The sequence below is a fragment of the Ascaphus truei genome, chromosome 7, assembly GCF_040206685.1.
Source record: "Ascaphus truei isolate aAscTru1 chromosome 7, aAscTru1.hap1, whole genome shotgun sequence".
In the NCBI taxonomy this organism is placed as follows: Eukaryota; Metazoa; Chordata; class Amphibia; order Anura; family Ascaphidae; genus Ascaphus; species Ascaphus truei.
Window position 1 is genome coordinate 59882495 of NC_134489.1, and position 27095 is coordinate 59909589.

Genomic DNA, 27095 nt, shown 5'->3' on the forward strand with positions numbered 1-27095 from the left:
TGGACCACGCAGTCCAGGAGGAGTACCGGCAGCTGCAGGTCAGAAATAATTAAACAGATTTAAGCTTTGCTCTGAGTCAGCTGCGAGATATGGAATCGCGACTCAACTCCAAAGAAGCTGAACTGGTAACTGCATTGAGCAGGAAAAGAAGTGCAGAAGGACAGCTTCAAGAGCTAAAAACTCAAATAGCTGGTCTTAAATTCTCATTAAGTCTCATTCTACTATCTACTAAGTGATACCACGAAACGGCAGTCACAAAAAGAGACCACGGAGAGTCTGATGTGCCCGTGTTTCTGATGTCCATGCCTCGGCATTTAAATTGGACACACCCGTCCGGAGCTTCCTAGCCGCACCCGATGTGCCGGTGTAAGGAACCAGGGCACACGCCGCCGCCCTCCCTTACCTCTCCGTCCGGCCGCGGGTCCCTCCGCTCCTGCTCCACGCAGCAGAGGGCGGCACGCACCACCCCCCGTTCCCCCGCGGCTCTCTCACACGCCGCCGTCTCAATCAATAGGCGCGCGCTGCTTCCATTTACAGGGCGCGTGCGGCATAAATTAATTTATGAACTGCACCCGGCGGCTTGCTCCGCCCACCGGATGACTGGTTCCTGGGTCACGACCCCCAGCCCTCCAGCTGCAGCAAGACTGCTCATCTTACCCTGTCCTATCATGGGAGGCTCCTCAGCTCACCTCTGCCCTGCCTCCTCCTCTGATTGGCCCACTGCGCTTTGTTACCCCTATAGCTCCAATGCAACGTCACTCTGCATAGTTTTGTTTGCCTCGTGCTGTTTGGATCCTATGCCCAGCTCCCTCTTACATTTCAGATTTCGTTACCGAACCGGCTTGTCTGCTTGCCCTCTCTGGCTCCTCAATTCCGGCGACCTCTTGGCCTCGCTTACCTCTTGGGCCCCACGAACACGGCTCACAGACCTCTATGACTCAAACCTCTGCTGCCCGCGACCCATGGCTGCGGACATCACTACGCTTCACTCTCTGCGCCCGGATCTGGCAAGTACTACGGCTAATCCCTTGTGCCCTGGCCTTGGCCCCGCTACCAAATCCATGCTCCAGGCGCGCCCTCACTGCTGCGGGTGCGTTGTTTACTCACTCTCCACCTCGGTGCTGGGGTTTGGTCTGGTCTGCGGGCAGCACAGCGTGACAGCCGGTTGCTGGTCTGTGCGCCGTCGCGGTGGGGACAAATACCTTGCCCATCAATAGACCACCGGAGGAGGGCCATCTCAAGTCTGCTTTCCATGAAGGACATCCTGCTGATTCTGGAAGGTTGTCCGGAAGACCTCCCTGGAGAGGGGGGAGTAATGTCAGGAAATAGCCCTGACATACAGTATATGTTCCTAGTTCTCCCTCTCCTCCCAGTTCCTTTCTCTGTCCACCGGGTGTGCTTTTGTTTCTGTATGCTCTGGGTTTCCTCTGTCTATCTCCTCTTGGTGTTCCTGTCCTCCTTCTCTGTCTGTATTTATAGTTTCCTGTTTCCCCATGCCTTTGTTTTATGTTCAAACTCCCATGCCCATGCTTATGCTTCTGATCTGTATCTGAGTACTGTTCCCTTGCTATTAAAGGCCCTTGCTATTTAGCTAGATTGCCCCAGTTTGTTTTCCTGCTAGGAAGTCCCTGCCCTGTTCCTGCTCCCCTGTCCTGCTCCTGCCTTCCTGTTGCCGAACTCTACGTGTGACCCCGACGTACCTGTTTGCTGCCTGCCTCCGACCTCTGCATGTGACCCCGACATTCCTGCTTGCTGCCTGCCTCCGACCCCTGTGTGTGACCCCGACATTCCTACTTGCCGCCTGCCACCGACCTCAGCCCGTGACCCCAGCAATCCTTTCTTGCTCCCCGCTGTTCCGGCCACCGAGGTCCTACCCGCTTCAAGATTCTCCCCTTGACAAAGAGAGAAAGAGAGCTCACCCCAGGCTCCCAGAAGCGGAGGCTCAGGCCTCCTGTGAGCGTACAGGTAACAGCAGCATGCGTAATCGCCCGCGGTTTCCCTTAGGCATAGGGAAAGGGGGTTACATGGGTAAAAGGCATCACCCAAATGTAACCCCTTACACGTCACTGCCATTAGTATGCTTTGGCTCCTTTACTAAAATGATGCTTATATACAACAAGACCATATTTGATTTGCTTCTTCTTGGCTCAGTAAGTTTATTTGTGCTAATCAGCTGCTAGAAAGCATCAACCAAAAACCTTATATAAATGTGACAGGTTCACTTCTTAACCTATTAACCCTTTAAGTTTGGGTCTTCTTGGTACAGCAATTCCATGGATCAGCCTAAGACTGGTATCAGGAGGTTTCAAATAACCTTCTCTGCCGTGAGTTGGGATAACAATAAGCCTGCGTTCCTCCTGGGATTTTCCCTGCTGACTGTTTGGGGAGATGGAACAAAGATCTAAAATTCCTGCTCGCTGGAAGTTTGTTGTAACCTTCTTCATTTTTTTCTTTTGGGCTTGAGTTGATGCAAGAGGCTGCAGGACTGAGGCCACTAGATCTTTCTTGAATATTTTCCAGTCGTTCTTCTCCAGGAACAGCTGGCACAGGTCGTCGTCACTGAGAAAGCAAAAGAATAAAACAGATTGTAATCTCAAAAACAGTTTAGTTCATGGGTTATTATGTGTGATCCATGGTCAAAGTGTGATGGAAATAGGCAGTGCTCAAACCCCTTAGGGGGTATGAAGTACCATTGCTTTTTTTTATTTATAAACCCAGAGTACCACTGCTTTTTTTATTTACTAACAGTTTCACTTTATCTTTAAAGAAAACGAAACCTTTAACCAAGCCTCTCTCCCCTTCATTGTTCTAAGCAGAAATATTGCGCAAACCTTTTAAAAAGATGGTCAACATAGTTTCCCAAACACATACACAACACCCTGTAAGCTCAGAACCCAGACCCACCACACCATACTGTATATAGTTTTGTCAAAAATGAGTTCTACTGGGTTTGTGACAATGTATGAACAAAAGACAGAGGCCCAATGCTACATGTAAGGCCTTGGCCATAGTAAAAGCGACCGTGCGCCAGACCTTGAAACAGGTTTGCACGGCTGTCACCTGAGCCGATGTGTGACCTCCATTGAAGCGCGCAGCACGTGACTGGAACATGGACAGGAAGCAGGCTGAGAAATTGAGGTTCCCCCTCATTGGTTCCAACGGCTCACATGACGCGAAAAATCAAATACATTTTTCGCTTTCAAAATCCTGCCGTGTGGGTCGCATCACGCGCAGTATGGCCAGACCGGTTTAAGCAATGGTTTGTTTCTACCGCTTGCAGTGTCGTGTGCGCGGTCGCGTCTACTCTGACCACGGCCAAATATGACAAATTATATAGTATATCATACTTAAGTATTTAACTATATGATTTGTCATGTTGGATGTAGCATTGAGGCTCTTTGTCTTTTGTTCAAACTTGTTTTCCCCCTAATGTTAAATACATTTACAGTATTGCTTTTTACAGTGTTTCGAACAGGGGGGATCCTCGAGGAGTTTTGGACGACCATTTAAACGTCCAGGAAGTAAGACCGGCAACTAAAATTCGAAAAACTAAATATAGCGCAGTTCAGCTCTGGAGCACTTCTGGTCATGTGATCGCTCCTGAAGCGATCGTCTGATGACAACCAGGCCATGCATGGTGGAAACAAAAGTGGAGGTGCTTTTAATTCTGTTTCGATCGAAACAGCCACCCTGATTGACCCCAATAAAGTGAAGGGAGATCCAACCATGGAAAAAAAAGCAGAACACATCGTTCCAAGAAACTGGGGATAAGCAGATCAAATGTTAAAAAATTACTTATATTAAGATGGTGACAACATGGAGGTAGGCAGGTAAGTACTCTGATGCATTTCGCTCTACTATTGCGCTTTATCAAACCTTTGCCTACCTCCATGTTGTCACCCTCTTAATAAAAGTCGTTTTTTAACATTTGATCTGCTTAGCCCCAGTTTCTTGGAATGCTGTGCGCTGCTTTTTCTCCATATTTGGATCTCCCTTCATCTCTACTTCCTGGCTGGATGCATGCATCTGAGGACAGATTTCACCACATTGTGAATACTACAATTACAATTGCACTTCACTCATATGAATGAAGATTAAACTCTTATACATACTATAAGCTCTAGGGTGATTTGCCTGTAATAATAGGAGTCATTGAACCATACTGATGCAGCGGCCGTTATTCGAACACTTCACACGTCGGAATCCCGATTTGAAACCGCGGGATGATTTCCAGCCTTCCCGCACTAAGATGCGAGTGCAGAAAAACGGATTTTAGTGTTCTGGCTATTAAAAACATGAAATTGACACAGTAGCACAGCACTGTACACATTACAATTCATTCATTTTATTGGAAATGAAGAAACAGAATCCGTCAAATTCAAACAAAACATCCGCGATAAGCGCGGGTGCCTGGGGCGATTGGCCGTGTTCATGCTGCGTGGGGAACAGCAGAGAACTCAAAATCGGCGCCGAGATGTGTTCGAACAACGGCCGCTGCATCAGTAGCTGTTTTCACAGTTTTTGGCTCTCAAATGCCAGATCCAGGCATTTTCTATATACCCCACTAAATGAGCTCTTCAAGCAAGTCATTTTCTTTACTCACTGGTGATGCAATAGTCTGTCCTCCAACTTAATGACATTAAGACAACTGATACAAAGAGAAACTGGGGCGCTCCTTATACAATAATTCGAATAATCCCTAAATAATGGTGAAAACCTGAAATAGATGTCTAGTGGAACAGGATAAAATAAATAACAAAATACTGGCCAAAATTGCTTGCTGCTGGTCAGCCGAAAGAGGCTTTCCCAGGATCCCCACACAGTAGGGATACACAATATTGAGAGCGCAAAAACAAAGAGAAGGGAAAAACGAAATTTGTACAATCACATAGTATGGCATATAGCCAAACAGTACAGAATGAATGGGAATGGAAGGGATGGTGGATAAATGCTCATCACACCGTTAGCAGCCTCGTCTGGATGGTCACTGATAGTAGAGGTGATCTCAAAAGAAGATGGCAGGAGAACTCAATGAGTTATTTATTCACCATCCCCACAATTCCCATTCATTCTGTACTGTTTGGCAATATGCCATACTATGTGATTGTACTAATTTAGTTTTTTCCCTTCTCTTTGTTTTTGCACTCACCATATTGTGTATCCTTAATGACATTAAGCAAATATGTTGTCATAACACAAATCCGTAACTCTGATGCACTGATTCCAGGGACCTCTGTCTCTATTGTTGTGCTCTATACCCCAATAAAATGATGATGATGTACCAGGTACGTCATAAGGGTGCACTTTTATCAGGGCTCCCTTTTTGTTTCTGCGGGGTTAATATTGTATAGGGCTAGGCATTTGTAAAATTCCTTTGTTTAACCCTTTCCTTGCTGCTATTGCAGACATGTTTGCCAGTGAAAGGGTTAGAAAATGTAGAATTTCTGGCATTGGGCACAGTATCCCTACTTTTCAGAGCAATATCAACCACTGGGAGAGGCCCAATGGCAATGGTACTATCACTGAAGTAGGAGGACTCTGATTAAGACACGCTAATACTTGTTTCTGACCATGCATGGGCAAGTAAATATCTTTTTTTGTATAAAGAATATGAAGCTAGACAGTAATCAGAGGGGTTGTGCCTGTTGATTTTGGAGGTATGTACCACCTACTCAATCACTATTAATTATTATTCTCTTTGGACTGAGGTAAGCAAAATAGGCATATTAGAATGTACTGTACCAGTAGTAGCTTCTCTTGCCGTCATTATTCTTTGTATTTTATGTCGAAAGCTAGCAGATTGGAATGTGTGAAACTTTTGAATACCATATTTTCTCGATTCTAAGATGCACCTTTTTTTCCCCATTTTCACGTCTAAAATTGTGATGCATCTTAGGCTGCGTCCCCGAGCTCATTGGCGTGACGTCACCAACTCTCAAAGCATGAGTGCAGGGTGTACAGCCTAATTTTGCAAGCGGGAGCGGGGGGCATGGATCGGGGCTGTGTGTGTGTGGCTGGCTGTGTTCACTTACCTCTGCTGAGCGCGCTTCAATCTCAATTTAGTTTGTCTCTCCCGAGCTTGGGAGAGCGTACGTGCTGTGCACAATCGCACGCCATGTGAGGAGGGACGTCAGAATTCATCTTGCAAGAAGGAACCTCGGCAAGCACCGTGTGCTCAGCGCCAGCGGGGACGCAGCCTAAGAATTGATTGAAATTTTTTTTTTATGTGTCTGCAAGGGGGCGCTGCTGGAGTACTGGCCAGGCGGGAAGCCGGAGCTGCCGCAGTGGGGAAGGCTGCTAGGTTACCTGTAGCTGGTGGAGGGAGGAGGTTAACCATGCCATGTGGAGCCCTGAACGGCTCGATGCAGCAGAGACCATGCTTTCTAATCACTCTACAAATTGTCCCATTCCAACCTCCCACCAACACTAACCTCACTCCTTCTCAACCATCCGGGGAAGTAACCATGCCCCCACCTGTGATTGGCCCGTTCTGCCCACCCACTTTGCTTCTGATTGGCTGAGCAGGAGGTTGTTGTTTTTTCCACGAAAATTGTTATTACCGTATTTCCTCGATTTTGTAAGTGCTAAATCAAAGGTGCGTCTTACAGTCGAGGAAATATGGCATATACACACATATATTCTATTGAATTAATAAGAAACCGGTTTGAATTACGGCTCGACCTGTGACCTTGGGCAACTCACTTTACCTCCCTCAGGCACCAAAATTAGGTTGTAATCTCTGTGGGATGGAGGCTCCTTCTGAGTGCACAAGTATATACTGCCAGCCTTATGGAAGCCAAATGTTGTTAATTTCACTTATTTCTGAGGGCTGTGGATTGACATCACCATGCACAAGAACAAGTTTATAAAACATTACCAAAAACCAGAAGCAACAAATATATAGCACAAGGATGGCTTTTTTTCAACTGGATTTTCAATGTTTTTGGCAATCACAGTACAAGTAAAAACACAGGGTTATTTCAGATACCTGGGGTAGCTCCGCTGATACCTCTGCAGTTTTTCTAGTGTTTTGGCATCACAAAATCTTTCAAACTGCTCCTTTTTAAGTAGGATGGTTTTCGTGCCTTTGCTGACGAGCACCTTGCTGCGTGTGTCCCTCTGACTCTCCGTCAGAAGATACTCATTTAGGCCCTAAATCCAAACAGAATGAGAACGGGTTAGCCTAGTACAGGGGTGACAAACTCCAGTCCTCAAGGGCCACCAACAGGTCAGGTTGTAAGGATATCCCTTCTTCAGCCCAGTTGGCTCAAGGATTGAGGGAAGCAGGGATATCCTTACAACCTGACCTGTTGGTGGCCCTTGAAGACTGGAGTTGGTCACCCCTGGTCTAGTGTTAAAGCAGGAAAGTCATAGTCTGAGCCATTGCTAGCCTGCTGCAGGAATATATTAGAAGAAAGGTCGTCAAAACCTTCACACATCGCTTGACCAACGGTGCAGGAAAATGCTTGCTGCAGAATGCAATACTGATGATATTCTACATGGGGGTTGTATTGTACTGATGCAATATTGGGTCTTTCAGATGTATTGTAAACTGTTTACAGCAGGACCAGAGTAAAGGGTGAGTTTAGTAAACTATGTCCAGATAACGAGAGTAATTACATGCTCATAATAAGTGAAGCAACAATGTAAAGCGATTTGCTCTAATTGCAGGACTTGTGGCAGATTTAATAATGGGATATTGTTGGTATTTGCACTGTATGACTTAAGGTACCTTCCTATAATGGCACCCTAATCTCTGCCAAGAAGAGACGGGATATTCAGCACTGTTGATTGACAGCTCTTAGCCAGCAAGTAGTGAATACCTTGCCCACTGCAAACACAATTACCCTGATTCCTAATTATTCCAGGGTTACTTCCACTTCTTGTAAGGAATATCTGCGCACCAAAAAGAATTGGCACCCAATCAGTGGGTGATTGACTCATAAAGGTGTTTCAGGCATATGAAGAAGCACTTTGGGTTTCTCAGGAGCAAAGTGTACTAATGGCAGTGACGTTTAAGGGTCGCATCTGGGTGACTGATGCCATTTCCCCCCAGATCCGACACACAATTATTTTTACATAATTTAAAAAAAAGTTTTTTTGTAGACATGGTGAGCTGAGACTTTGGAGGGGGTTTGATTTTTTCTGGCTACTCCCTTTTGTCTGAAGTCACTGTGTGTTTAACAAGAGTTTGCAAAGACTTCCTAAGCCCCCCTTTCCTTATATATTTTTTGCTTTCTGATTAGGACAGGGTGGGGTATGGGTTTAAAAAAAAAAACCACTTTATTGATAATCCCTTCCACATTCAGAGGCCCCTAGCAAAGGCAACGTGTAATTAAAAAAACATCTTTTCCATGAGCATGGTTAGATATATTTGTTTAGGGAAGCCAATTGGACTGGTAAATTATTTACAAACGGTTGTTACATGGGATAGCATGTTTAAATCCCCTTGTGTGTCACAACAAAGTCCTGCAGTGGATTCCAGGTGGCCTCCAGCACTAAATAGACTAATAAGGGTCAACCTTTACACCCGTTTGCATCTTCTTATCAGGGCAACCCAACAGGCTCCGGCATCCAGGCCCATCGGTCTGCTCACCACGAACTCCCCCTGATGCAGCAGGTCTATTCGAAGGTAAACGGCAGCAGCTACAGCTTTTTGGATGTCTTCGAAAGTTCGAGCTGGCGCCTTTGAGACATCCCGATGCTCAGAAACAAATGCTTCAGCCCATCTGATACGAGATCTGATGGGGGAATTGAACAAGGTGAGGTAAGAGCCTTCTCACACTCCCCCCTTATTCAAGATGGTGAGAAGTGGGAAATGCAAAGTTAACAATGTATCAACTTGCATTCACAATAGATGCGTCTGAATCTGCACCCTGCTGTGACTACCTTATGGGAAGTTTCATGTGCAAAACCCTTATTGATTACAAAAAAACATAATAATAGTAATAAAATTTATATACATAGTACTACACTTGGAATATTATAGGCCCAAAAAGTTTGTTGCAGGAAAGTATAAATACGATTTATTCAATTTGCTCACTGACTTCTGAAACTGGATTTTTAGTATGTTTTTTTTTTTGCACTTAAAGCCCTCTGTTATTTTAGTTTTTAGATAGATTTTGCCACTTATTTATCATTTTACTTGGCAAGTATACAAGCAATATAAAAAAAAAAAAAACACATCTAGAGATGGGAGATTTTTAGAAAAAGATAAGTTGATGTCGTTTGAGGAATTGATGAGAAAATACGGTTTACCCCTGACGGAGGTGTTTAAATATATGCAAGTCCGACATTTTGTGCGCCAGGGTTTCTATGAGGAGGAATTCCCTGGATACACACGATTCGAAGATTTATGCAAAACAAAAAAATATCAAAAAGGCCTGATTTCATCCCTTTACCAAGGTTTAATCCCCCAGAAGGATACCCCGGTCCAAAAGTATATGGACCAGTGGGCTCTGGACTTCTGTACTGAAATAACAAAAGAGGACTGGGTAGATATCTGGGAGAATGTGGGTAAACCCTCTATATGTACAATAACAAAAGAGAATATTTATAACATGTTATTACTGTGGTATTACACTCTCAAAAGGCTAAAGCAGATGTTCCCGGAGGCCTCTGACAGATGTTGGAGGGGATTTGGACAGAGCACATATGGTGGTTTTGTCCAGTAATGCAGACATACTGGAGGACTGGGGACAGTTTCCCCTAGACCCAATTTTAATCATTTTGGCTAAGCCTATGGAAGATGTGATTTATTACACAGCTAAATTAATTTTGCATATATTGACGGCGGCTAGGTACGCGGCAGCAGCAGCAGCAGCAGCAGCGTGGAAAAAGACTGCCGCCCCCCGGAAGAGGTTATTAGAAGGGTTAACAATGCACAATTAATGGAGAGACACGCCTGTCACTGTAGCTTATGATAAAATATAATGAACAACAAATATCTGGGTTGAACTGAACGAGGCTTAGATATAATAAAATATAATTTATTCCTTAAATAAGGTGAACACAGCAATATAGTACAATTAACAGGCAAGAAGATAACACTTACTTAGGGTTGGGGAATGGAGAAGTATCCAATAGCAATTCTCCAGCAGTCCAGTGACATTCAAGGTGGAATCAGAAGCACAACTCCAGCAATCCAGCACAACTAAAAACTGTAGGGTTGACACAGTTTATATACCTGTGCAACCCTATTCTTAACATTGAACACAGCCTATTGGTGAACAATTATCTGTATTCACTCTCTAATGTGGAGACACAGAGTAACAGTCTAACCCATGCCCTCAGATAACAATTAGACTGGCAGAGTTTGTTGATTGACTAATACTTAATCCCTAGACATTGGGTAACAATCAAGGCAGTTACTTTTTGATCACTGTGCTTAGGCTACTCAGCCGTCTGCCCTTCATGACTTATTAGCCTAGCAAATGGCGTCTGCATTTTCAGAACAGATCCAAAATAAAATACATATACACTTTAATATCTACACATATTAATAAGTTCCATTCTGGTGGGCTCAGTGTGTCGACCTTTGCCACTTTTTAATGCCTACAGTGACTCCACATATTGGCCAAATATGAACTCTCTGTGACCTCCAGAACTGGAGATACAGAAATGCACTTTAAAACATTAAAATACATGCTTATAATGAAACATGGGAACAGGGGAACATACATTTTCAAGGTACAACAAGGTGCAAACCTCATCCCTGGACCACAGTCCAGTTAACCCCTTGTCTCTCTGGTGAGGTCAGGGGATGGCCATATGGGGTGCAACCCCTTTAATACCGGGCCACCCCCTTTCTCCCTCTACACCTCCCCTTCTTAATGGGTGACCTGTGGCCCACTGGCCCTAACGGGGAGTGGGGCACTGCTGGCACCCTTAACGAACTCAGTCTCAGAGGGATAGTCCTGACGTGAAAGTCCATCAGCATTGCTGTTTTCACTACCCTTTTTGTGCTGAATCGTAAACTCAAACTCTTGCAAGGCCAAGCTCCACCTTAGCAACTTGGCATTCTCCCCTGATGCCCTCTGCAGCCAACTCAAGGGGTTGTGGTCTGTGAGGACCGTGAAAGCCCTTCCATACACATAGGGCTGGAGTTTTTTGAGTGCCCACACAATGGCCAAGCACTCTTTCTCAATGGTGGCATAGGCCACCTCTCTGGGAAGTAGTTTTCGGCTGAGGTACACAACAGGGTGCTCTCTACCGTCGTCCCCCACTTGGCTCAACACAGCCCCAATGCCATAGTCCGAGGCATCAGTCTGTATGAGGAAATGTTTGATATAGTCTGGGGCAGCCAGTATGGGGGCCCCAGCAAGCGCAGTTTTCAGTGCCTGGAAAGCAGTTTCACAGGCAGGAGTCCAGGTGATAAGCACAGGCAGTTGCTTCTTAGTCAAATCAGTCAGGGGTTTGGCCACGGCGCTGTACTTTGGGACAAACTTCCTATAGTACCCTGCGGTGCCCAAAAATGCCATGACCTGTTTCTTGGTCTTTGGAACCGGCCACTGAACTATGGCTTCTACCTTGGCTGGCTCTGGTTTGAGGTGTCCTCCACCCACCCTGTGCCATAAGTACAGGACCTCTGCCATCCCTACCATACACTTAGTGGGTTTCAAGGTAAGCCTAGACTCCCTGATCCTATCCAGCACCGCAGCTACATGTCCTAAGTGGGTGTCCCAGGAATTACTAAAGACAGCAATGTCATCTAAGTAAACCCTGGCATAGCTCTGCATCCCTTCCAGTAACCTATTGACCAGGCGTTTGAAGGTAGCCGGGGCATTCTTCATCCCAAATGGCATCACCAAAAACTCATAGAGGCCACTTGGAGTGATGAATGCTGACTTCTCCCTAGCCTCCAGGGTCAGTGGGATTTGCCAATAGCCTTTGCTCAAATCCATAGTGGTCAAATACTTTGCCCCCGCGAGTTCATCTAGTAACTCATCCATGCGGGGCATGGGGTAGGCATCTGACACCGTCCCAGCGTTGAGCAAGCGGTAGTCCACACAAAACCGGGTGGTCTTGTCCTTCTTAGGAACTAGGACTACCGGGCTTGCCCAAGGACTCTGGGACGGAGTAATAACCCCTAGGGTCAGCATCTCCTCTATCTCCCTCTCCATACTTGTCTTGACCTCTGCTGACACTCTATAAGCATGCTTATGCAGAGGCCGAAGGTCCCCTGTGAGCACTGGGTGTTTTGTGAGATGTGTGGTCCCTGGCATGTCAGTGAAGAGGGCCCCATACTTAGCTAGCATGTCCCTGGCTTCTCCCTTCTGCCTAGCACTCAACTGTGCCCCTATCTCCACCTGTTCCACAGTGTGTCCCTGCCTAGCCTCCCCTAGGAGATCAGGCAGAGCATTGCTCGCCGGATTCTCCAGCAGTGGGCTACAAATGGCCATTACTGCTCCCATACTCGGTGCTCTGTACTCTTTCAACATGTTAATGTGATATGTCTTGTGCCTCTCAGGCTCTAACTGTACAACATAGTTGCACTCATTCACCTTTCGGATGACCGGGTACGGTCCCGACCAGGCAGCCATTAACTTGTTCTCCCGAGTGGGTTTGAGAACAAGCACCTGCTGTCCTGGGATGAATTCTCTGCTACGGGCATTCCGGTCATACCATTGCTTTTGCTTGGTCTGAGCGGCCCTGAAGTGGTCCTGGGCCACCCCCATGAGCATCTCTAACCGGTCTTGGAGATCTACTACATACTGTATCACTTAAGCATCAGTAGCAGTAGCCTCCCCTTCCCATCCCTCACGGAATAGGTCCAGCGGTCCACGTACCCTGCGGCCATATAGTAGCTCGAAGGGGGAGAAGCCTGTAGATTCCTGCAGTACCTCTCGGTAGGCAAACAGCAAGTGCTGTAAATAAATCTCCCAGTCTTTCCCCTCCGCCTCTATAAAGGTCCCAGGCATCTGCTTCAGGGTACCGTTAAACCTCTCACATAATCCGTTTGTCTGGGGATGGTAAGGGGTAGTGCGCCGGTGCTGTACACCGCATGCATCCCAGAGACAATGTAACAGTTCACTCATGAACTGTGACCCCTGATCGGTTAGGACCTCACTAGGGAAACCTACCCTAGAAAAAATGTTCAGCAAAGCTGCTGCCACTGTCTTGGCATCTATGGTGCCAAGCGCTACCGCCTCAGGGTACCGGGTGGCAAAATCCACCACCGTGAGGATGTAGCGCGTCCCTGACCTGCTAGGAATCATAAGGGGTCCTACAAGGTCCATCGCTACTTTCTGGAAGGGTTCCCCTATTATCGGTAGGGGTTTCAGGGGTGCCTTCACACGGTCACCCACCTTAGCCACTCGCTGGCAGGCATCACAAGAGCGGCAGAAATTGCCCACATCTCGAGATGCCCCCGGCCAGTAGTAACGCTGTAATAACCGGGCTCGCGTTCTGTTGACCCCCTGATGTCCCGCTAACGGAATAGAGTGAGCTACCTGTAACAGTTGCTGTCAGTACCCCTGGGGCACTACTAGCTGTCGCTTACCGGTCAATCCCTCCTCTATCCCTGGGTTCCCTTCTTCTCTATACAGGAGTCCCTTATACCATAGGCAGTGCTCAGTGCCTTCCCCTGCCTGAGATTTGGACGCCCGAAGTCTCACGCCGGCCAGGGTAGGGTCTGTCTTCACTGCCTCCCTAAACTAGGCTCCTAATTCTGGCCACCCCCCAGTCAGGTCATTGTCCGGAGAATGGGGAAGGGTGAGGGGGAACAGTAAGTCAGTCTGTGATTGCAACTGATCCTGGCTTACTTCCCCGGGCTCCTCTGCGCCCTCCGCTAACGTTGGTCCCAAAGGCTGGGGGACTGGCGCCGCCGCCATTGCCGCTGTCTGGCTCCGGGTAACCGCCGCCACTGCAGCGGGCTTGGGCACTCGGTCATAGGTGCAGGTCATCGGTCCCAGATTGTTGCCAAGAAGAACATCGGCATCCAAACCGGGTAAAACCCCCACCTCCCGCACACCCTGGCCCTCCCCCCAATACAAAAAGATTCTGGCCACTTGCAAGAAACGTGGCTCTCCGTCGGCCACAGTGATCTGTATCCCAGGGCCTGGGATCAATTCCTCTGGCCGGACCATATCAGGTCGGACCAGGGTCACTGCAGCTCATGAATCCAGCAAGCCGGCTGCTTGCCGGTCACCGACTGTGACCGGGGTGAGATGTCTGCTCCGGCCGTCCGTCTGCTGCAGGTCCGCGCTGAGATGTCCTCCGCTCCTGGCTGTAGGCACCGATAAAACCGGGACAGGTGTGGCATGGGACGTCTCGCTGGGAGTTGGTTCCATGACCGGTCCGGAATCTTTGGTGGAAGCTACCCGCACGCGGACTACCGGCTTCGCAGCTGGGGTGCGTTGCCCCTGATGGAGTCCGCCGGAACGCAGGGGTTACGGGCAATCTGGTTGGATGTGACCAGGGCGGTTGCAGTTGTAGCACCGGCGCTCGTGCCGGAGCTCCCCCGCCTTCGGTGGACTGCTGCCCGCAGGCGGCCTCTGAGTCCATTGGGGGGTATTGGCAGACCTTTTGGCCGGTGCCGCTGCCACGGCTACTTTTTTGCCGGTCATCAGGGCTCAGCTGGCCACATAGTCATCTGCAAGCCTCGCCGCCTCCTGGTTAGTCTTGGGCTTCTTGTCGTACACCCAAGCCCTCACCGCCGGCGGGCACTGCTCCATGAGCTGCTCCTGGAAGATGAGGTCCAGCAGGCGTTAGTAAGTCCGTGCCTCATAGCCCTCCACCCAGCGTATCCCGTACAAAGCCATGCGGGTCACGTAGGTAAAATAGGACTCCTGGGGCTGCCTCTCTTCCTGCCGGAATTTACCCCGGTAGGCTTCAGGGGTAAAACCGTACTGAAACAATAACAGTTCTTTCAGGTGTTCGTAGTCATCAGCATACTCATCTGGAAGCGCCATCATTGTCTGCTTAGCCAATCCGGACAGTAAGGGGTCCAAACGTGCAACCCTATGCTGGGGAAGCACTTTGTACTGCCGGCACTGCGTTTCAAAGTTCTTTAAGAAACTGTCAATCTAGTCAGTGCCTTCCACGAACTTGGTGAGACTGTGCTGGTCCAGTTTGAGTTCATCTGTGTTGGGTTGGACAGGGGGGCAATAAGCGGGTCTGTTCACTGCCATAGTGATAAACTGCAGCCGCTCCTCCGGTGACCCTCTGTCTCCCCACGCAGTAATCAGTGCCAACATTTCAGGGGTGAACGGACTGGTAGCCGCAGCAACCAGTACCCCTCCTGTTGCACTGCTCCCGGGAGGTGCACTCGTTCCCTCCCCGAGATTCTGCCGCCCCGGCACTGGGTTCCTTCCCTGATCTCCGGGTGGCTGTTTAAAGGCAAGCTGAGCCGTATCCTGAGGCTCTGCAAGCCGGGCTTCATAGTCACCGATTGAGTCAACCATGTCTGCGACCTCCTGGTTCTCATAGGGCAGTCCATATTCACGGCACTTGTCCTTCAGCTGAGCTCGGGTCCACATGTTGGATGAGCCTTCAGCCTCGCTCATGGTTCAGTCGCAGCAGTGAGGTGGTGTTTCAACTTGTGTTAACTGTTGCACTACTGTGTGATTAATATCTTTAGTCCCAGGAACTCGCAATTCCCTTCGAGTTCCCACTATATTACAGGGTAATTACCGTACACTGTAATACAGGTTCAGTTCAGATCCCACCGCTTGCCACCAGTTAATTATAGAGCTTGTCATGGTAGCTTATGACAAGATATAATGAACACCAAATATCTGGGTTGAACTGAACGAGGCTTAGATATAATAAAATATAATTTATTCCTTAAATAAGGTGAACACAGCAATATAGTACAATTAACAGGCAAGAAGATAACACTTACTTAGGGTTGGGGAATGGAGAAGTATCCAATAGCAATTCTCCAGCAGTCCAGTGACATTCAAGGTGGAATCAAAAGTACAACTCCAGCAATCCAGTGACATTCAAGATGGTATCAGAAGCACAGCTCCAGCAATCCAGCACAACTAAAAACTGTAGGGTTGACACAGTTTATATACCTGTGCAACCCTATTCTTAACATTGAACACAGCCTATTGGTGAACAATTATCTGTATTCAGTCTCTAATGTGGAGACACAGACTAACAGACTAACCCATGCCCTCAGGTAACAATTAGACTGGCAGAGTTTGTTGATTGACTAATACTTAATCCCTAGACATTGGGTAACAATCAAGGCAGTTACTTTTTGATCACCGTGCTTAGGCTACTCAGCCGTCTGCCCTTCATTTTCAGAACAGATCCAAAATAAAATACATATACACTTTAATATCTACACATATTAATAAGTTACATTCTGGTGGGCTCAGTGGGTCGACCTTTGCCACTTTTTAATGCCTACAGTGACTCCACATATTGGCCAAATATGAACTCTCTGTGACCTCCAGAACTGGAGATACAGAAATGCACTTTAAAACATTAAAATACATGCTTATAATGAAACATGGGAACAGGGGAAACTACATTTTCAAGGTACAACAAGGTGCAAACCTCATCCCTGGACCGCAGTCCAGTTAGCCCCTTGTCTCTCTGGTGAGGTCAGGGGATGGCCATATGGGGTGCAACCCCTTTAATACCGGGCCACCCCCTTTCTCCCTCTACAACGCCTCATTCCTGAATCGTACCACATGGAAGTATGTTAGAGTCTGGGATCCCTGGGATGTTGGATAGGGGTAAGGTCCCAATAGGATAGAGGAACTGCGAGTGATGAGTGCAGGATATGTTGTTTATAAAATGTTGTATGCTATGTAATGTGACTGTTGTTGATTGTAAGAATTCTGATACAAATGGTTGTTTCCCCCCCCCCCCCCCCTTCTTTTTTTCTGTACCCCTTCCCTTCCCATTTATACTTGAACATCTTAATAAAAACAGACAAATACTAATACATTACAGGGACCAGTGCACTAGACATACAAGTATATGAGTGGAGCATTTTATGCATGCTCTTTACAGCTTATAATATGAAGTGGTTTGTTGTGAGACATTCTTATGCTTTTTCATAGTGTCTTCTCTAATTAATGCAGCAGTTCACACTGATTGCCATTTTACTTTAAAAGGCCGCTTTTTAAAAACAATTTTAACATCTAATACTTCGTTCAAGAGATATAAGCTACTGAAATATTAACGCCCGGATAAAAAATATTTGGTGTTAAGCTTTAGCAGCCTTTACTCCCATTCATAAGAATTGGAGCTGAGGAATGACCAGTGCTTCGTACCTTTATGTAGATCTGGGCCTAAGTGTCCAGGATGTTAAAATAAATCTCTCCCCAGAGTCCATTCTAAAGGAACAGGAGCTGAATTCTAAGAAAATCATGTTTTTTAGCACTACAAATAAAAAATGTTTTCCCTAAAAGAGCAGGACATGTTCAGGGAGCAAGATACTAACATTATGAGGAGGGCCAGACTTTGACCTTCTGAGGCCTTCAGCTATTTTAAGTTGAAGAGGCCCCAAAAATTAGAAATAGATGTATTATTCTGATTGAAGAGACCATTAAAAAAAATATAAATATGAAACTGAAATGAATGAAAGCATTATACTAGCATTTTTATATACAAAGATGATGATGTACAGCTAAAATGAACAGTGCTTGCACATCACATTACTTTTAATATTAAAACATTTTCTTTCGTGATTTTTGGAGAGCAAAGTCATTGATGCTGTCTTCAAATGATAAGCTACAAAGTTAGTCACTTTCAATGCACATGATGCTTAGGGTCATATTTGAGCTGAAATATCCATATTTATAGAGAATCTTCTTTTTACCATATCTTCATTTTTTATCTGATTTTAAAAGTTGATATGCATTATTTTGTTTCTCTTTTTAAGGTCCTAAGCTGTAACTTAGTTAGCTTCTGCATAAATCCGGCACTGATGAGTTAAATTCATAGAGGCTTCTGGGGGATTGCTGCTAGTCATGGGGGTGTGCGCTGATTGGATGGCGAATCATGTATTTCACATTGCACTATTTCCCATTCAGAACGGTGCATTACACTTAACTTCCATTTATCTCGTAAACTTAATTGAGGATTTTACAATGAAATGAGCAATTAGCATTAAAAAGAAAATTCTAATTTATACAGTGCACGTATTGTCCCTTCGTTTGATTGAATATGTGGAGGAGCAGCAACCTTTTTAATGGGGCCTTCCTAGATGGTATTATTAGATGGCAAGCAATTAGTGCATCAAATGAACCCTTTTGTGCCAGCACTCTCCTACACAGAAGGATTTCAATAATAATCTGGAATAACTGGGGGGATGCTACTATTGAGACTATTTGCATGCACATTGTATCATGTCCTGAGAAGTTAGTGTGGAAAATGCCCCCAATTGAAGCTCACTACCAATCTCCCCCTCCCCTCCCCCCCCCCCATCCCCCTTACCTAGTTTTCTCTACATCACTGTGTTCTGCGGTGACTATGAGCGGAAAAGCCAGACTGTCTCTTTGCATCTTCTTGCAGCGGTCTTTGACAGTCGGGCGGTGAAGTGTGGGCCTCTCATAATTTGGCTCCAGCAGCGGACGTGAATTCAGCATTATGCTCTTGAACCGGTTTGTACATATTGGCCCTGGATGATGAGACATTAAAACCAAATGCCCCATTGCTGTATGGACCGAGCACCATCATACTGGACAACATGTGTAAGGATATGTGGGAAAAAACTGAAGGGGATCATCTAATCTTCCACTGACTTGCTTACTGTTGAGCGGAACTTATATCAGGGAGAAAGCAGTGCAATTGATACATTTTCATCAAAGTAGATTATAAAAAAATTATGTATATATATATTCCCATTTAAAAGAGATCGGCAAATGTTTTGAAATTTACTCTGTGGGGGTTTTTTACATTAAAAAAAATAGAAAATGTGCTAATATTTCTAAATAAGTTTTAGGGTAAAAACTCAATTTAATAAACCCAGCACGAATTCGTTCAAATTTCCCATCCCAACTATATTTATTTGAAACTGCAAAAAAAAAAGAGAGAAAAATTCACCTCTCTCTACCATTAATCTCGGTGATATAATAATATAACAGCAATAATACATGCTTGTTAAATAGCATTAAATAAGGATTTGCAGCCCAGAAGAAGAGACATTGCAAACAAATATATACGCTTGATAAAACAGGTACATACTGGGCTGCTGGGTGGGTGATGGATTTGTTAGATGAAGTGCCATTTGCCGCTGCAGATATTTATGGTAGGACGGGCAGTTTGTGAGGTTCACCAGCATTAACAGTTCACAGGACCCCTAAAAAGTAAAAGTGAAAACACATAACAGTCCCATTTTGCTACCATCGAAGCATTTAAAGGAGCAGATGCTGCCCGAAATACTTACCTTCGTAGCAGCTCCACACGTTTAAATGTCCTGGTCACACGGGCTAATAGGAAGTCGCAAGGGATGACATCACAGCATCCTTATTGGCCCACGTGACGTGTGACATTTAAGCCGACGGCCCCACATAGCCCAGCCAGAGCTGCTACAGGCACCCACTACGGAGGTATATATCTCAGGAAGCAGGGGGTCTCGAAGCTGAAGTAAACGTGGATCAGATCCAGATTCTTGCTTCAAATGTAATTTTTTTTTAAAGAAAGCATGACTGCTGCTTTAAATTATGAATCATAATAGTGATGCTATCATCAAAATGCATTAACCCTTCCATCAGCAGTGTTAAATCGAAGCTTTCTTCTCACTGGTTTTATTGGAATCATAATGTTACCCAAGAGAATTGCTTTTGTGCAGGAATCACAAACTGTCTTTGAAGTAGATATCTGCACGTGGATACACATTCCATTGAGATGCATGAAGTGAGAGAAATTGACAAACAAAAGGTTTATTTACTCCATATTCTGATAATAAACATTATTTTGTTTATTTTCAGGGACTTCAAAACAAGACTTGTGTTTCCTGAATTAACATTTAGGCTTCAGGGGAAACAGATGCTATTTTTCCCAATCAGATCAAACTCCGGTATTGTTGACCTGTCCAACATTTATTGCCATCATATAATAGATCACTTATTACTAGGTTTTCCCATTAACTTCAAAGAAACACCCACATAATTTAGTTTGAGCATATTTCCTCAACCAATCAGAAACCTCCTACATGTTGATCAATGGCTTTAGAAACACATTTAAACCAGAGACAGGGTTTCAGTTAGTTAGGGAAAGGAGAGAAGAGTTAGGGGGAGAGTGCTCAGAAAGACTGATTGGAATTCTTATTGACATCATTTAAAGTAATTATGATCATAATTCTTGTGCACTTGTAAATCTGTATATATATATCTGTGTTTTATATCAATGTATTGTGATGTAGGATGAACTGCATTGTATTGCTTTGTTAGGCCTGTAATAAGTACAAAACTTATAAGGCAGTATAATTAGTACAACCGTGTTATTGTTATATTTTGTTGCTGTTCTAATACGTTTCTGTTTATTTGATTGAAGCCATCTCCATCGTGTTAATAACTCTCATAAACCAGGGTGTGCATGTGTGGATGTGTATCCTATTGGAACAGATATCTACACATCTATTTCCTTAAGTACTAGTTTTGCCTGTATTATTATATTAATTCTTATAAGCGAGAGATACTTCTATTGATGGATAACTTATAAATGCATCTATATTCTTATGTTTGGATAAGACTAGAAACATATATTTGCTAGTTAATTCTTATAAGCCAGCAATACTCATATAGATGGATATGTTATAAATACATCTATATTTCTATTTTGGATAAGGCTAGACATTATCGGTAAAAATTAGTAATCCCCCCAAAAAAGGAAACCCTAAAAGTACCAAAAATAAAAATGAATACTATATTTATTTGGGACTATTTATACCAATAGGAATCTGGAATGTAACCAGTAATGCATTGCCGGTCCCTCTGGCAGCACAAGGGTTAATTAACATGTTTTTGAGCTTACCTCTGTGACAAAGGTAATGCTGCTACTTTCACTAGTATCCGGTATTACCAGCTGTCCGTGGTAAAATATCATGGTTTGACAGATTTCCGAAATGTTCTCAATGTGTTTGGCCGGACAGTGTGAGAAGATGTCCAAAGACCTGAGAAGGACAGTGAGAGAAGATGTCCAGAGACCTGAGAAGGACAGTGAGAGAAGATGTCCAGAGACCTGAGGACAGTGAGAGAAGATGTCCAGAGACCTGAGGACAGTTAGAGAAGATGTCCAGAGACCTGAGGACAGTTAGAGAAGATGTCCAGAGACCTGAGGACAGTGTGAGATGTCCAGAGACCTGAGAAGGACAGTGAGAAAAGATGTCCAGAGACCTGAGAAGGACAGTGAGAAAAGATGTCCAGACACCTGAAAAGGACAGTGAGAAAAGATGTCCAGAGACATGAAAAGGACAGTGAGAAAAGATGTCCAGAGACCTAAAAAGGACAGTGAGAAAAGATGTCCAGAGACCTAAAAAGGACAGTGAGAAAAGATGTCCAGAGACCTGAAAAGGACAGCAAGAGAAGATGTCTAGAGACCTGAAAAGGACAGCGAGAGAAGATGTCTAGAGACCTGAAAAGGACAGTGAGAGAAGAAGTCTAGAGACCTGAAAAGGACACTGAGAGAAGATGTCTAGCGACCTGAAAAGGACAGTGAGAGAAGATGTCTAGAGACCTGAAAAGGACAGTGAGAGAAGATGTCCAGAGACCTGAGGACAGTGAGAGAAGATGTCCAGAGACCTGAGGACAGTGAGAAGATAATTCACTGAGGTTCTTTCTCCAACTAACATGTCTCTATTTGCTTTACCTTGTTACAGAGTAATAAGACAACTGAGTATCGTTATCTCTTGATATTGTATTTAGAAGAATATTGTTGCTGATTTGAGGAAACTAGAACCCGTAAAAGTTACACGCCACAATTTGCAGTAGACTAGTGATTAATATATTTGTGTATGTTATTTAGAGCGCCAACAGGGTACGCAGCTCTTTACAGAATTGAAATAGCTATTTGCAACCGTAAATTGCCCTTATCAAACCAAAGGAGATTACCTAAAAAAGTCAAACCGATATCTGAATTCTTTTTCGAGTTCTACATCCAATTTGTGGGCAAAGAAATCTTCTTTATCGACCACTAAAAATTCAGTCTCTTCCATACAGACGACTGTAGCATTTCTCCGCTGCCCTTTAATCAGTGCAATATCCTGAAGGAAGAAAGGAAGAAGACGCAGCCTGTCCTGTTTTTATGCTAATTCCAAGACATTTTCACTAGATAAAACTGCACTGGGCTCTATATGGAATCAGAGCTGCAAGGCCAGGAGAGTTTGAACCTGCCCCAGATAATCAGAATGTTGTATACTTGATCCCATAGTAAAGCAGCAGCCTACGCAGCTCGCCATTTTTTTTTAACTTTCTTTAACCTTTTCAATGCTGTTTTTATTTTTAACATCTGATGCTCCATTCAGGAGTTATAAGCTTTTGATGTAGTAAGGGAGAGGTTAAAATGAAGCTGTCTGCAGAGCCCAATGGAGTCTAAAGGTTGCCATGGTAATGTGAGCAGCTAGGCATGGAGGAAACCATGATTTGACAAAAATAAATAAAATAGGACATGATCAGCGGGCAAGATATGAACGTTATACGAGTTTAAACTCATAGCCCCGGAGTCATCAAAGCATGATCCGCTGTATTGAACACGAATCAGAGATATTAGCCAATCCAGGAGTCATACAGCGGATCGCACTTGGATGACTCCGGGGCATAAAGGATGCTGGGGGATTGCTGCTTTTAAAGGGCAACTTCAGCCAATATTGGAGATTTAAAACACCTGATATATCTACATCAAGGGTAGCCAACTCCAGTCCTCAAGGGCCACCAACAAGTCAGGTTTTCAGAATATCCCTACTTCAGCACAGGTGGCTCAATCAGGTGGTTGATTGAGCCATCTGTGTTGAAGCAGGGATATCCTGAAAACCTGACCTGTTGGTGGCCCTTGAGGACTGGAGTTGGCCACCCCTGACCTACATTTTGTTCTGCTAGGAAACACCTGAATTAACCTCTTTTGCTACTTTTACAATGCATGATGGTCCTTCCGACAGTAAATGAGTTAATCTGCAGTATTTAAGGATATAACACTGGGATATTCACGCTACAGCAAACTTCCAGATACAGAGCATGTGGGATGTTTAGTTTACCAACCCCAAATATAGCCCCTTTTTGCAGCAGAGTCGGCTCCTGGGCTACAAAGGCGCTACTCCCATCCTCATCATTACAAACGGCAACACGGCCTGAATAAATGAAGTAAAAGCTGCTTCCGCGGTGACCCTTTTTGATGACCACTCTTCTACGTCCAAACCTAACAGGGTAAGAGAGCAGAAGTCCGATTGAAGTCACATTCATCCAAGTGGGGTGGATGTTAAAGTTATCAGGAGAGAAGGGAGAGTTGTGATAGACACATCAAGGGTTTCAACAGGAGGCATGCATATTTCGGGGGAAAGAGGAGTGCTAGACAAGAGGCAATTCTCCTTGCTGGAGGGTGGGAGGCTCAGGGAAAACATGAGGAAGAACGTCTTCAGGGAAAGGGTGGTGGATTCATGGAATACTGGAAATGTTGGATGATCTGACTATTTATACGCTTTTATTTAGTTGCTAAAGTAGCCATATTGATGACACTTTGTAGGCCGACAATCTAATAATATAACAATCTGTGTATATTTCCATTGCTAGTATATGATTGTACACGTTGTGTTTCATCTGGTATATATACCTTGGATTTTTGTCCTGTCTCCCCCTCGTGATATAGGTATTAAGGAGGGGTTGTGTTTGTATATGTAAAATAGATAAAGTATGCATGATGTCACAAATCCCCTCTCTCATTTGCATATTACTTCCGGGTTTAGAAAAACTTGTGGCAAAATGATAGTGTATATAAGACCTTAGTCACACCTGTGTTGTATGGGTACACCCCGTATCCGTTTGCCACAAAATGTGGTGGAATACAATACAGCACTGAGCTGTTAAAACGGCATTACACCTTGTAAGTGGCCGTCTGTTTTCTTTTTTTACTGATTCATGGAATAGCTTCCCAGCAGGGGTGGTCAATTCCAGTCCTCAAGGGCCACCAACAGGACAGGTTTTAAGGATATCCCTGCTTCAGCACAGATGGCTCAATCAGAGGCTTAGTCGCTGACTGACATATATACCCACCAGTGCTGAAGCAGGGATATCCTTAAAACCTAGCCTATTGTTGGCCCTTGGGGACTAGAGCTGGCCACCCCTGTGGTAGATGTTAATACAGTAAGGGAATTTTAAAACAGATTGTGACCATGGGCAACTCACTTATGGCTAACAAAACAAGTGGCAATCAGCACTCCAATGAGAAAATACGGCAAAGTGAGAAGGTGTGAGGCAACCACAGGGACCCCTAAATATCTAAAGATACATGTGGAATACAAAGTGGGAAGCCGGCACTCATTATGAAAAAGCACTCAACAAGAGACCACATGAAGTTAAATAAAATAATTGTTGAGTGTTATTTCATAAGGAGTTTTTTTTTTAGTGTTGCTGTTTGTTTGGGTTGATCTGTTGCTGTGTTGTTGTGCATACCATGTGTTAATTACAGGGGTGCGCAAACTTTTCCCCGTGCGCACCCCTGCCTGCTCTCCTCGGTGCCTCGCCCCCACCCCACGTCAAATGACGCGTGGGGTCATGTGATGTCACGTTGCCATGGTCACGTTAACCCGGCGTCGAAGTTACCATGACGATGCATCGCTGGAAGGGAAGGTAATTGTGTTATAGAGGCCTTGCCCGGTCCCCCGGCATTTAATTTAAATGCCTTGGGGGAGAGCGCAGGACATCTATAACTGCCGCGCCCCCCCCCCCCCCGAAAATCTAGCGCACCCCAGTTTGTGCACCTCTGAGTTAATACACAATTCTTTTATTTAATTTCATGTGGTCTCTTGTTGAGCGTCCCACTTTGTATTCACTTATGGCCAACGTTTCCCAGAGGTAGTCATTAGGGCACTAATGAATGGCACTAATGCCAATCCTCTTTTAGTGAGCACAAGTCATTTTAGCTGTGTACATCACGCACCAAAAGCTGCACCGTGCCTGTCAGATCACTGTCACTGGGTGGGTCATTTACCGTTCAAAGCGAAGCACCATGGCGAGCAACAGCTGCAGGTGGTTACTGTAGCTCTGGTAACTTGGGAGAATCTGCAGTAAGCTGCATAAGAACTTGGCTTCTTCTTGTGTTCTCCATTCTGACTTCTTTAAGGTGATGAGCTCAGCTTTCCTGGGGAAACGATCCTGCAAAATCCAGCAGCAGTTGAAGTGAATTCGCTCTTTGTCGCCTGGAGCACTACTGCGTTTACTGGAAAAAATAAGTGTGTTTTCTCATCAAGCTCCTATTCAACGTGCTGTGAATCCTTCTTCCCCGTGCTGGAGAAGATATAAGTCCCATACATTTCAATGGAGATCATCTCTTCCCAACATTGGGAAGGTGTCTACACAGCATACTGAATAGAGACCGTATACCCCTATTCAGCCTGGTCAGAAGTCGAGTAATGCACATATAATGATGCAGTAATCTTAAGAGAAGTTGTCTCCGTAAACTACGCCTTCCTCTACTTCTCACCATATTGAGTAGTGGCTTTGGAGACTAGGACTGTTTATCAGAATACGTCTTCTTTCTTTTTTTGTTAAAATAAATAATTAGGAGTAGGATACAAAGAAACATGTCCCATGTCCCCATCTTTCTGTTCTGTCTGACAATATGGGTGGCATATATTTGAAGTTGTACTTGACTTCAGAGATTGGGCAACCTTTTCAATGCACAAGTTGATGCATCTCCTCGATCTTAACTTCATAGGCTATGGCCCCAGTGCCTGCACTGCACGCGCGCCTGAGAGGCTGGCGGCGCGTGCAGCCGATTTCCCCGGTCTGCAGAGAGCTGCAGGGGAAATGACGGGGGGGGGGGCATGACGGGGGAGTGATGGGGGCGCGGCTGTGATGTCACCCAGCAGGTTCACCCTCATTGGCTGAACCACCAGGGAGCATGGCCAGTGGGGACCTGGCCTTACCCAATCTTGCCAAATCTGCCATATAATTGCCTATTTCGTTCCACTCTGGACAGGAACCCACAAAGGGGGTACTTCTACATTGTCCGAACCAGTCATCTGGGTGGATTTTGGCCGAAAATACTCATTGACTTCAGTGGGGATTTTCAGGCCTGAAATTGCACGAACTACAACTTTGGCCAATATAGAATTAACACCTAAGAGTCTGTCTCCAATGATGCCATCCACTCCAGTAATCAATAGTCACAATTAATAATTTATCTCATCCATTCTTGGCAAAAAAAGCATCCACTCGCCAGCGGCCTAAATCCACTCGCCAGGGACGTGTGGTTATCATTAATTGTTGAACACTGTATATATATATATATATATATATATATATATATATATATATATATATATATATATATATATATATATATGATATATATATAATATAAAAAGCTTTTGTCAGCCCCTACATGAGATATAGCACATCATAATGCACATAGCCTGGTGGCAGATACAAAGAGTCTGATAGCTATAAAGTTTAGACAGAAAGCAGACAAAGAAAGAAAGAGAGGGTCAGTTGACATGAGATGAAAACAAGAAGGCTGGAGGAGAGAGAGGCGGAAAGAATTGATGACATCATAAGGAGTTGAAACATGCGATGGAGAGGGAGAAGGGAGGAAGAGATAGGGATTGGGTGCAGATAGAGATAGAAAGTGGGGGAGATAGAGAGAAGGTGGGTAAAGAAGAAAGTCACACCCATCATTATATTGTGGAGGGCGGGGTTGGCACGCAAAGCGCGCATGGGCTGAGCCCTAGTCCATTTAAAGAAATAAAAAATCTCCTGTTTAGAAAAGTGAAATCCGTGTTACCTGTCTGGAGTTGAACAAAGTGTGATCAATGTCCATTTTCCCTTCTTTCTTTTCCTGGAAAATAAAAAAAATAAAAAATTGTATGTCAGAAAGGCCGGGGTTGTGTGTTTATTTGGATTCTGTCTAGAATCCAAGGAGGTTTACTGACCACGCATTTCTGTAACCCAGGCTGTGCTGATAAAGCTGTAATACGACAT

General features: G+C 45.0%; 1 protein-coding gene across 1 annotated transcript; it reads right to left on the reverse strand.

Annotated features, from left to right (window-relative positions):
- Window positions 1-1955: 1955 nt before the first annotated feature.
- CNBD2 (cyclic nucleotide binding domain containing 2) lies at window positions 1956-27095 on the reverse strand. Its single transcript, XM_075610045.1, has 11 exons — window positions 27043-27095; window positions 26899-26952; window positions 25105-25332; window positions 23160-23316; window positions 22017-22168; window positions 20941-21079; window positions 19150-19264; window positions 18400-18583; window positions 8597-8741; window positions 6989-7152; window positions 1956-2559 (listed from the first exon to the last, which is right to left on the reverse strand). The coding sequence occupies exons 1-11, from the start codon at window positions 27093-27095 to the stop codon at window positions 2226-2228; spliced, it is 1725 nt and encodes a 574-aa protein (XP_075466160.1). The 3' UTR covers window positions 1956-2225.